The 12682-nt window shown below is 38.7% G+C and overlaps 1 protein-coding gene across 1 annotated transcript in view; it reads right to left on the bottom strand.

Moving 5' to 3' along the window:
• Nucleotides 1-10160, bottom strand: part of sema3ab (sema domain, immunoglobulin domain (Ig), short basic domain, secreted, (semaphorin) 3Ab) — a 55089-nt gene extending 44929 nt beyond the window's left edge. Inside the window, exon 1 of the mRNA XM_067420139.1 lies at nucleotides 9661-10160. Coding sequence (XP_067276240.1) covers nucleotides 9661-9775 — 115 coding nt within the window. The 5' untranslated portion in view covers nucleotides 9776-10160. The remainder of the gene's footprint in view (nucleotides 1-9660) is intronic.
• Nucleotides 10161-12682: the final 2522 nt, after the last annotated feature.

Raw genomic sequence — 12682 nt, 5'->3', positions numbered from 1 at the left:
ACTTGTAATATAGAACCTAAACTATACCATACACTAGACTTCAGATAAAAAATGCATTTGCTGAAAAAAACATGCCATTTTAGCTCACTTCTACAAGTGTTTGAGCTACTTTATCATGACTCGTGCACCAGGATTTGTAAAACAGTGCTTTTCATTACAAGAGCGAGCAAGTTAACTAAATCTGAAAAGCCATACAGATGAGCAAAAACATTATGACCACCTGCCTAATTATGCTTTAGGTCTTCCACGTGCTACCAAAGCCAAGCCGATCCGCTGATGCATGGATTCTACAAGACTCCTAAAGGTGTCCTGTGGTATCTGGCACCAAAACGTTAGCAGCAGATCTTTCAAGTCTGGTAGGTTGTGAGGTGGAGTCACTATGGATCAAACTTGTTTGTCCAGCACATCCTGAAGATTAGATTGAGATCTGGGGAATTTGGAGGTTCAACACCTTGGAAATCTGGGGAATTTGTGAACACCTTGAACTCTTCATCATGTTTCTCCAACCATTCCTGAACAATGTGTGCAGTGTGGCAAGGTGAATTATCCTGCTGAAAGAGGCCAATTCCACCAGGGAACACCATTTTCTGCATTGGTCTGCAATAATGTCTGGGTAGGTGGCACGTGTCATATTTACATCCAACATGAATGGCCGGACCCAGGGTTCCCAGCAGAACATTTCCCAGAGCATCACACTCCCACCAACAGCTTGTTTTCATCCCACAGTGCATCCTGGCAGCATCACTTCCTCGGTTTAAAAGTGCACATGTACACGGCCATCCACATTATGTAAAATAAAATGGGACTCATCAGACCAGGTAGCCTTCTTCCACTGCTCTGTCCAGTTCCGATATTTGCATGCCCATTGTAAGTGCTTTCGATCGTGGGCAGGGGTTATCATAGGCAGTCTAAGTGGTCCACGGCTATGCAGCCTCATACGCAGCAGAGTACAATATGTTGCGACACATTCCCCCTGTAACATCAACAAATACTTTCTGTTGGCTCAGACCAGACGGAATAACCTTAATTGCCTTTGTGCATTAATGTGCCTTGGGCATACAAAACCCTGGATTGAGGTTTGTCCCTCCTCAGACCACTGTTAGTAAATTCTCAACCACTGCTGGCTGGGAGCAACCCACAAGACTTGCCATTTCAAAGGTACTCTGACCCAGTTGCTCTGCCTTAACAGTTTGTCCCTCATCAAAGTTGTGTGAAAAGGAATGAAAGTCGATGGTGTTTTTCTGCCACCAGTGTTCATTTTATCTGGAATATGCAGTGAATTGTATAGGAACGTTTTAGAGTATGGCAGATGTAAGAAGAGGCACAAGTTTTACAACCCAATTCCAAAAAAGTTGGGACACTGTACAAATTGTGAATAAAAACAAATTGCAATCATGTGTAAGTGTCTAGTTGCTCGACTGTCTTAGGTCTTCTTTGTCGCATCTTCCTCTTTATGATGCGCCGAATTTTTTTTATAGGTGAAAGATCTGGAATGCAGGCTGGCCATTTCAGTACCCAGATCCTTCTTCTACGCAGTCATGATGTTGTAATTGATACAGTATAGCCCCTTTCACACTGCGATTCCGGCAAATACACGGATAATGCGACCCGGCATTTGTTCCCGGGCCGCTAGATTTGGTCAATTCACACTGCCAGCGAAATATCGTAATATGTGAGCTTTCACACACAACCCGTAATGGTCCCGGATCGAGTTGACACGTGACATCCTGATGTGACGTATAATGGCGAGCGATCTCAGCTTCAGCGCGGATTGTAAGGAGCTCCGTGGTCTCGACTTGTGTCCAGTTTGTGCACATTTCTGCTTGTTTAATTTTAGTTTCTTTTGTATACGAACACTCTCTGCGTTTAAAACACCGACTAGCTCTTCTGGCACTGCAGGGTTGTATTATTGAAAAACAAGCTCTAGGAGTCGCACGATAACTACGTACACGTTGCGGCATTAGTTTTGGCTTTTGTTCACACAGCGCTCGTCCCGGGTCGAACCCCGCAATGTTACTAGGTCCCAATCTTCCGGGAATATTGCGGGTCCGACGTGCAGTGTGAAAGGGGCTTATGTGGTCTGGCATTGTCATGTTGGAAAATTTAAAAATGCTCTGGATGGGATTATATGTTGTTCTAGAACTTGGATATACCTTTCAGCATTGATGGTGCCTTCCCAGATGTGTAAGCTGCCCCATACAATCAGAGATGCAAGCTTCTGAACTGAATGCTGATAACAACTTGGGTTGTCCTTGACCTCTTTAGTCTTGATGACATGGCGTCCCAGTTTTCCAAAAAGAACTTCAAATTTTGATTTGTCTGACCACAGAACAGTGTTCCACTTTGCCACAGTCCATTTTAAATGAGCCTTGGCCCAGAGAAAATGCCTGCACTTCTGGATCATGTTTAGATATAGCTTCTTTTTTTACCAATAGAGTAAAAGCCATCAAGAGCGAATAGCACGGTGGATTGTGTTCACCGACAAGTTTTCTGGAAGTATTCCTGAGCCCATATTGTGAATCCCATTCCAGTAGCATTCCTGTATGTGATGCAGTGTCGTCTAAGGGCCCGAAGTTCCAGATTCTCTGAATATTTGGATGATATTATGCACTGTAGATGATGATAACTTCAAAGTATTTGCCATTTTCCTCTTTGAAACTCTTTTCTGATATTGCTCCACTATTTTTCACTGCAAATTGGGGGAATTGGTGATCCTCTTCCCAACTAGACTGAGAGACACTGCCACTCTGAGAGGCTCTTTTTATACCCAGTCGTGTTGCCAATTGACCTAATAAGTTGCAAGTTGGTCCTCCAGCTGTTCCTTATATGTACATTTAACTTTTCTGGCCTCTTATTGCTACCTGTCCCAACGTTTTTGGAATGTGTAGCTCTCATGAAATCCAAAATGAGAAAAAAATTGGCATGACATTTCAAAATGTCTCACTTTCAACATTTTATATATTATCTATATTATATTGTGAATAAAGTAAAAGCTTATGAGATTTGCAAATTAGTGCATTCATTTTTTTATTCACAATTTGTACAGTGTCCCAACTTTTTTGGAATCAATTTGTAGTTTTTGGCTGGTTTTCCTCAGATTCAACAATAGTGGCAGTTGCTGTGTGAATCAATCATTTAAGCTGTAATCATAATTTAGCCCAGAGTTATTTATCTATTAAAGATAACCCTGAGAACACCCTGAGGAACAGGTTCTCAGAATCAAGGGTTTGAGCTGTCAGAGACAAAGACAAGGAACACCAAACCGTTTCAGTCTACAAGGATGTAACCAAATATTCAAGATTGTAGGGATCACATTTAAACCTGAATCGAATCATGGAAATCACTATCATCAGAATACTGATGTTACAGAAACACATTTCAGTTTCAGAATAATAAGTGTAGCTTTGTTCATGAACTCATAACTAGTTAAAGTCTGTAATGAATCTGCAGATATATTATTGATTAATATGTGTATGAATAGAATATGTATTCCCTATATTGCCAAAAGTATTGGGACACCCCACCAAATCATTGAATTCTGGTGTTTAATCACTATCATGGCCACAGGTGTATAAAATCAATCACCTAGTAATGCAGACTGCTTCTACAAACATTTGTGAAAGAATCGGTCGCTCTCAGGAGCCCATTGAATTCAAGCGTGGTGCTGTGATAGGTTGCCACCTGTGTAAGTCAATTTCCTCACTACTAAATATTCCACGTTAAGTGCTAAAAAAGTGAAAGCAATTGGGAACAACAGCAACTCAGCCACGAAGTGGTAGGCCATGTAAAATCACAGAGCGGGGTGAGCGCATCCTGAGGCGCACAGTACACAGATGTCACCAACTTTCTGCAGAGTCAACAGTTACAGACTTACAAACTTCCTTTGACCTTCAGATTAGCTCAAGAACAGTGCATACTAGAGAGCTTGATGGAATGGGCTTCCATTGACGAGCAGCTGTATCGAAGCCTTACATCATCAAGTGCAATGTAAAATGTCGGATGCAGTGGTGTAAAGCACGCCGCCACTGGACTCTAGAGCAGAGGAATCACACTTCACTGTATGGCAAAAATGACAGTAAAGACATTTAAAATGTTACATAAGATTTCTTTTTCAAATAGTTTTGTTCTCTTGAGCTTTCTATCCATCATATAATTCTGTGAAAATACCTCAAAAATATTCCAAAACTATTAAGCAGCATGACCGATTTTTACTGATAATAATCAGAAATGTTTCCTGAACAGCAAATCAGCAGGTTACACTTTATTTTGATAGTCCACTTTAGACATTCTACTAACTATAAGTAACTTTGCAACTACATGTCAGTAGACTGGTATGTTACGGTTAGGTGTTAGGGGTTCAGGTTCGGGTTAGTAGAATAAGTTGAATTGTAGTTGCCAATTTACTTATAGTCAGTAGAATGTCTGTTGGGGGACCGACAAAATAAAGTTTTAGGAAATATTAACCAGACAGTCTACAAATACTCTAATGACAGTTACTTGACATGTAGTTGCAAAGTTACTTATAGTTAGTACAATGTCTAAAGTGGACTTTCAAAATAAAGTGTTACCAATCAGCATATTAGAATGATTTCTGAATGATCATGTGACACTGAAGACTGGAGTATTCAAAAAAAAAAAAAAAAAAAAAAAAAATCAGCTTCGCCATCACAGGAAAAAACATTTTAAAATATATATTAAAGCTGCTGTCCGTAACTTTTTTTTGCGTTCAAGATTTACAAAAATTATATAATGAGAATGTACAACATGAATCCATTTTCCAAACCGTGTTTTTGTCTAACCCTGAATCATTATGGTACACTTATAATAAGTATTTATATTGGGACTATTTCAGGCCAGACTGGTAGGTACCGCTGCGGAGGAGCACAGTCCCTGCGTGACTCGTCCATAGACATAAACAATGTTTTTCCGCAAGATGCATGCAGTTCTGTTTATTAACCACTAGAGTGCAAAACGTTACAGACTGCAGCTTTAAAAAAGAAAACAGCTGTTTACCATTTGAATATGTTATAATGTTACTGTTTTTTGTTTTGTTTTTGTTTTTAAATACATGCAGCCTTGGTGCGCATAAGAGTTGACTCTTTAAAAAAAAAATATTACTAACCCCAAATTTTCAGTGGTAATGTAACATAACCTGAGTCAGGACAAAAACAGGCCACATTTTGTGCTTGAGATTCCAGAACATACGGTGCTCCTGCCAGGCATTGTGGGTAATCTACAGCACGCAGTCACACAGGAGGAAGTGGCTTTAGACATGCTGCTAATCTGAACCTCACCGGTTTAAACAGCACTCAAACAGGCCTACGGCAGGAGAAGAGCTACTCTCATCCTCTTCAAACCACTGAGACACTCTCTCTGTCTCTTTCCCTCCATCTATTGTTGTGGAAAAACATCTGAGAGCACGAGCAATGAGGGGAGGGCAGGTGAAGGCAGAGGAACGGTCCCATCTGAGGCTGATAAAAATAAACTTCCCTACCCTACATACTGCTTGCACTTCTTCGCTGCAGGACACATGTGTGTGCGTGTGTGAGTGTGGTGAGGGGAGGGTGGTGGTGTGGGCAATTGAAACATGAGTGCTATACACACTCACCTTTTTCCATTCATCACTGCATGCATGTCCATCTAATCAAATCTGGAGTTCTGATTATTTGCGTACGTGATCATCTGAAGCCTTTCCACAGGGTCCAAAGATGATTTTAAGGCAATCAAATACCTAAAATCAAATCTAATCCCATTTTCATCATGTCTTTTTGCTTTCCAAGGGGGGAAAATGTATAATGGCATAAATGTTTTCCATTTCACAGGAATTTGGCGGCGTATTGTTTTAGGTGTGTGCGCTCTAACACTGCGGCTTTATTTCTGAAGAGGATACGGAGTTCACATGCTGCAAATGCAACCCAACACCAGATTCTTTGCGTGTTTGTGAATTAAAAGCTTAATTAAAGTGAAATAAAACTTCTCTCATTCCTTTATGAGATTAAAGCCGTCTTAAAAAGTTCACTTCGGAATGAGATAGCATTACACCAAAAACATTATTCCACCACACAATTAGCCACACACACACACACACACACACACACACACACACACACACACACACACACACACACACACACACACACACACACACACACACACACACACACACACACACACACACACACGCTCACACTGAAGTAGCAAATCTCTTGTTTCTCTACTAGTTGCACCACTTATTCAAGACAACATGCAGCTACATATATTCTCATGTTCTTTATGTCTTTCCACCTCACTTCACATTTATGTAAAGGTGTTATTGTTAACCTGCCATGGGAACTTTCGGCTCAGAGGGGACATTGATAGCACCCTTGTGAGGAACACCTGAGCTCAGTCAGGACTTCCTCTCCCCACACACACACACACACACACACACACACACACACACACACACACACACACACACACACACACACACACACACACACACACACACACACACACACACACACACAACACACACACACACACACACACACACACACACACACACACACACACACACACACACACACACACACACATCTCCATTCTGATTATGAAAATGCAGCTGCAGCTGGTAGATTATAGTATATATCATAAACTATATATATATATATATATATATATATATATATATATATATATATATATATATATATATATATATATATATATATATATATATATATATATATATATATATATATATATGTTCTTGCAAATATATAAAAGGACATCAAAAAAGAACTTTTTAAAAGGGCCTCAAGGTATTTAATTCAGTAAAATCATTTTACCATATTTGATAATATCAACGACTTTCTGATACAGTAAATATTATTATAATAGTATGTAGATCAAGACTAAATTAAGACTAAGCTAAACCAAAATAAAAATAATAAATCAAAAATATATAAAAAATATATAAAAAATTAAATAAAATATTTTTTTGGGATCATAAATTATTGCTCTTTAGGGTAAAAACAGAACACATTCACTTTTTACAGTGTACTTTTGTGTATTGATAATATTTTGCAAGAAACATTACAATATGTGGAAACAATCTAGCTATTGGAAGTGAGCAGTGTAAGTTCTCTTCTTCAATTTTAATATACAAAGACAACCATTCTTAGGTTGGATTCTCACTAAAGCTCTTAAACTGTGAAGCATCCCGACAAGCCTAACCCAATAAAATTGGCTCAGTTGATTTTTTATTTTAGACCAAAGGTAAAGTAAAAAAAAAACAAACAAAAAAAAACCCTGTACAAACAAATAAACAAATACCGGTGATAAAAGTGCCACTGAAATTACACAATTGAATCTTTATTCAACTTATTCAAAAAACCTGCAGAATTTATAACCTTGCGTAAAGACAACAAATACATGCTCTTCATGAGAAATTACTTCCACGCACCCGCATGCATTTTAACTGATGAGAATTCAGGAAAAGATGAATCAGCCAGACTCCGCTGACAAATGTTCGCAGGTGTGTGAGTTTGCTCGGGTGCTAGATATCAGAATCAGTCTTGGCATTTCACCAAGTCCTGTTTGCACAGATCAGCCTGCATACATCGCAAACACACATGTGCTCTCGGTGCATACGCACAAACACGCATATTCCGTCTCTGCCCATCTCTCTTTGTCTCCTTCTCCATTGTTTTCAACACAAACAGTGTGTGCATGCCTGTAGGTGTCAGTGTTTGATACGGCGAACCCCTCTAGACGTGTGTGTGTGCATCTGTGCTCGGGCAGATGAGAGCTCTGGGTACTTAAGAAGCCCCCCGTGTGTCTGTGCATGTGTGCGTGCTGGATCGAGTGTGTCTGTCGCCTGACAGTCACACACCGCGGTTCATACAGAGCTCAGCTTCCACCAGCCAGCTAATGAGGAGCTGTCAGTGCAATTAGAAAGCTGGCAGAGAGAGAAATGGCTCACTTTCATACAGCCATCTGCCCTGACTGTTAAACCTCTCTCTCTCGGTGTGTCTCTTTCTAATTACAGAGGGAGGGTGGAACGGGCTCTTTCATTTAAACACTCTTACTGTGAATTCACTCTTGACAACTCACTTCATCACGAACGGCAATCGGACGTGAAGAGTTGTAATGTTTTAACAAAACCACATCGTTAAAAACAGTCTGCAATTATAATAACACACTCCCTCAAAACACTGAGAATCTTATAAACTATTTAGTCTGACTGAGGAACAAAAAGTGGAGGAAAGTACAGTACATTTACATGGAAAGAAGATTATGAATGATCAGTTGATCTCAACCAGTGGATTCCGACCCCAAAACGGACAAGTCTGATAGCATCACTGTCAAACAAAACTGTATAGAATAATAAAATGCATCATCATGCACAGGCATTATAGCTAAATAAACAGGCTCACCAACTACTAAAAGAGTAGAGAACATGTCCTATATCTGTTGTTGACATTAAAAACTGCATAACCAATTCAATTCTTTGAAATTATGATGCAAATTTGGTCAGATGCCATCATGGATACTCTGAATGAATGTCCTCATCCTCAAAACTATGAATTACAATTGTTATTGTTTTGGGTACTGATGCAAAACCAATGTGATCACGTACAATTGACTGATATTAAAAGTTAGATTCAAAATCAAATTCATGGCGGTATTTTTGGCATATGAACTGTAGGTGTTTCAGAGAAACAATGAATGCCAGCAGTTTAAACATTCCCACCTGGGCATCCAGACAAACGTTTTCAGCCCACAGGCTCTACAAACACACATGCACACACACTCAACTACACTGATTTATTCGTTGCATGAAACTCAACAAATTAATCACAGAAAAGTGTGTGATACATAATATGTGTCTAGCAGAATTGATCCTAAATGCTTTCAGATATAGTCAAACCCTTCCATCTAACACACTGCTATCAATTAAACCTCTGAACTGTATAAAAATAAATAAATAAATAAATAAAAAACTTTATCTGGTAACCTACACATTTTACTTATGTGGGAACAGCTAAAATAACTGTATTTTATCAAGTCAAATTTTTTATATATATTACTAAATTAGGTTATACCAACAAAAGTAATATTTAAGGGTCTGATCTGGTAGAAAGAGAGCTAACGTGCAGATCCGCTTAAGGTTAAATGTTACAAATAAAAAATAAAATAAAAAAAGATTACAATTTAATTTTTCTTTTTTAAATCATTAAAAAAGTAATCATAGTGAATCTGTGCTACTTCAATCTGTAATTTCACCACTCAGCACCAGCTGAACATAAAACCCCATACTTTAAACTCCACTTTAATATTTTAGTTATTAATTATGAAAGCAAACACACATGTATAAAACTCTTTATGCACACCTTACTGTCAGTTTGAATTCTAGCTCATTCTCATGCTTTCAAAAAACCTCTTTCTAAATTAGCCGCCGTTCATAATTAAGCCATGTCAATCATATCAATGGAATATCCCCCAGAAGCATCCAGAACAGTATGCCAACTCTGGACAAGAAAGCGTCTCCAACACAGACTGAACCTATCAAACTTTAACAAGACTTAATATCTGCTCTTCTAAGAGTCCTTAATCATTCTGACTGATTTTTGATTTAACCCCTTCCCAGAAGCCCAAAAGCAGGAGGTGACTGACCTTTATACGAGAGTTTGAGCCGGGGTACGTTGTTCTTGCTCCTCTGTGCGTCGGTTCCTCTCTCCGGCACGCCGAGTGCCCACATCAGCAGTACAATCCCCCACAGGTAGTCCATGCTCTTCCCTGGCTGCGTGCAGTCCCGCAACAGTGTTGTTTCAGCAATCCAGTCCTTCTGAACGCCACCTGAGGATGGAGCAGGTGTGTCTGGGTGTTGAATAAGTCAGCGCGTGTGAACCGCACAACGATCACATCTCTCCTGGTGAAGCAGCCGCAGCCTCAGGAGAGGACCATGAATGTCCACACCACTCGCTGTTTCACTTCCAAAGTGTGTTTGTTCCGTTCCTGGGGTTGTTTGTCTCCTAGATTTTATGCACTTTTTCTCTCTGACTTTTAAATAGTAACTTGGCTGAGACTAAACTCAACTAAAGCTTGGCGAAGCCCTAGGCACTCTTCTGCTGCGCTCTCTGTGTCTCACTGCAAAGCTCAGCGCACACACAGTCACAGCGCAAGACTGGGAGAGAGCAGAGCCAGCTGAGAAAGACTGTGAGAGAGAGAGAGCGAGAGAGAGAGAGAGAGAGAGAGAGAGAGAAGGGGAGGGCTGTGCTTCAAGCAGAGGATCCTCTAGGTAGACTTTTCCCCCTACTTCCCCATCCCACACACCATGGAAGCTTATTTCTGCCGGGGGGAATAAAAAGACGGTAATTGCAATGCTATATCTCGCAATTCTGACTTTTTTTCTAAACTCACAAATCAGAGAAAAATTTAAATTGTGAGTTTATCTCTCACAATTCTGAGAGTTCAGACTTTTCTTCTGTGAAATTTTGAGATATAGGCCTATACTCAATATTGCAAGAAGAAAAAAAAAAGTCAAAGTTGCACTTACTCCACATCGATCATTCTGACATTGGAGAACGTGTGGAATAGTAGAAATTACGTAACATCAATCATCAAAATTCTGTCATTAATTACTTACCCTCATGTCGTTTGACACCCATAAGACCGGGTCCGGGTAAAAATCCGATGGCTCAGAAAAGCTTTCATTGACACCAATGTCATTTCCTCTCTCAAGACCCATAAAAGGCACTAAAGACGTCGTTACAAAGCCCATCTCACTACAGTGGTTTTACAATTTTATGAAGCGCAGAAAATAGTTTTTGTGCGAAAAAAAATAAAAATCTAAATAACGACTTATTTGGTGATGGGCCGATTTCAAAACAAAGCTTCGATATGTTATGAATCAGTGTATCGATTCGCATATCAAACTGCCAAACTGCTGAAATCACATAACTTTGGCGATCCGAATCATGAATCGATACACTGATTCATAACATATCGAAGCTTTGTTTTGAAATCGGTCCATCACTATATAAGTCGTTATTTAGTTGTGTTTTTGCAAACAAAAACTATTCTCGTTGCTTCATAAAATGATTGTAGAATCACTGTAGTGAGATTGACTTTTAACGACGTCTTTAGTGCCTTTTGTGGGTCTTGAGAGAGGAAAGGACATTGGTGTCTTCATTTGTGTTCCGAAGATGAATGGAGGTCTCACGGGTTTCGAACAACATGAGTGTGAGTAATTAATGACAGCCTTTTCATTTTTGGTTGTACTAACCCTTTAAACTCACAATTGAGCATCTAAATTGAAAAATCGGAATTGTGAGATAAAAATAGCAATTAACTTATTTTGTTTTCTATGGCAGAAACAATAAAACAAAACTGTGAGATGTAAACTCAGAATTCAGAGGAAAAATGTAAAAATGGTGAGAATATAAACTCAAAATTTGAGATAAAAATCATAATTACTTTTTTTATTCCATGGCAGAAAACAAGCTTACATAAGCACACACGCTGTCATGTTGTACTCACTCCCTGAGATTCATTCTGACATTGGAGGGCATGTGGTGTGGTAGATATTTCCTAACCTCACTGTCACAGTTTCACACTGTTTTGTTTTTTTTTTGTTTTTTTTCATGCAAGAACAAACTTTACATCCTACTCAAGACACTAGGAAGTTGTCCCTTCCTGTCCATGTCTCGCACTGCTCTCTGGCGCCCAGGAGTCAATTACTGAACTCCACCCTCACACCAGACGTTTATTTTTAGCACGTCTCCCCGTGTGAGGTATACGTGTGGCAGGAAGGATGATATTCCATGTTTAAAGAGAGGCTGGTCAGGGAACTTGTGGAGTTAAAGAGATAATTGATCATTTAGTCACTTTAATTTTAACACTTTAATTTAAAGGTCCAAAAGGATTGCATAAAAGTTTCATACAAGTTGAACCATGTAACTTATGCTATATTTTTAAGAATGCACTTTGTGTAAAGAACAAACTGAATTTTAAAATATTATTCACTGATAATCTTCTCCTCTGATGTAGCGGACTAATCTTAATTGTTATTTTTTAAATAAAATTTAAAAAATCACTTTTAGTCATGATTATTAGGAAATATTTGGACCATAAATAAATATTTATGAAAAGCAAATACTTGTATTCAACAATGACGTATTAAATTAATCAAAAATTACAGTAAAGACATTTATAATTTTGCACAACATTTCTATTTCAAATAAATGCATTTGCATTGTATCCTATTCATTAACCAATTCAACTCTGCACCCCACCAGTGGGTCCAATATTGCCTCATCATAATGATTCAAAATATCCTTGAAAAAAGTTGCATGGTTTCCACAAAAATATTATTATTATTATCTTATCTTATTAGTAAAAGTATTACTATCTATATTTATTATTATAATCTTAATGACCCCAAATCTTTGAACATAAAAAAAACATAAATATAAATAAAATTCAAATTTTTGCTTGTGTTCTGCTGAGCCCGATCTCACGAAAATGTGTATAAAAAGTACGAGTGTGCAATCTTGTGGAATGTATACACCAAAATGAGTTTTGGCATGCATATGGTATGCGTTTTTTCACGTGCATATGATACGCACTTTATGGCGTATTATACGTACCAAAGAGCGTGTCATATGCACGCCATAAAGTGTGTATCATATGCACG

This window comes from Pseudorasbora parva, chromosome 16, assembly GCF_024679245.1.
Source record: "Pseudorasbora parva isolate DD20220531a chromosome 16, ASM2467924v1, whole genome shotgun sequence".
In the NCBI taxonomy this organism is placed as follows: domain Eukaryota; kingdom Metazoa; phylum Chordata; class Actinopteri; order Cypriniformes; family Gobionidae; genus Pseudorasbora; species Pseudorasbora parva.
Note: the sequence above shows the minus strand (reverse complement) of the source record. Positions and strands in the feature narration are given on the sequence as shown.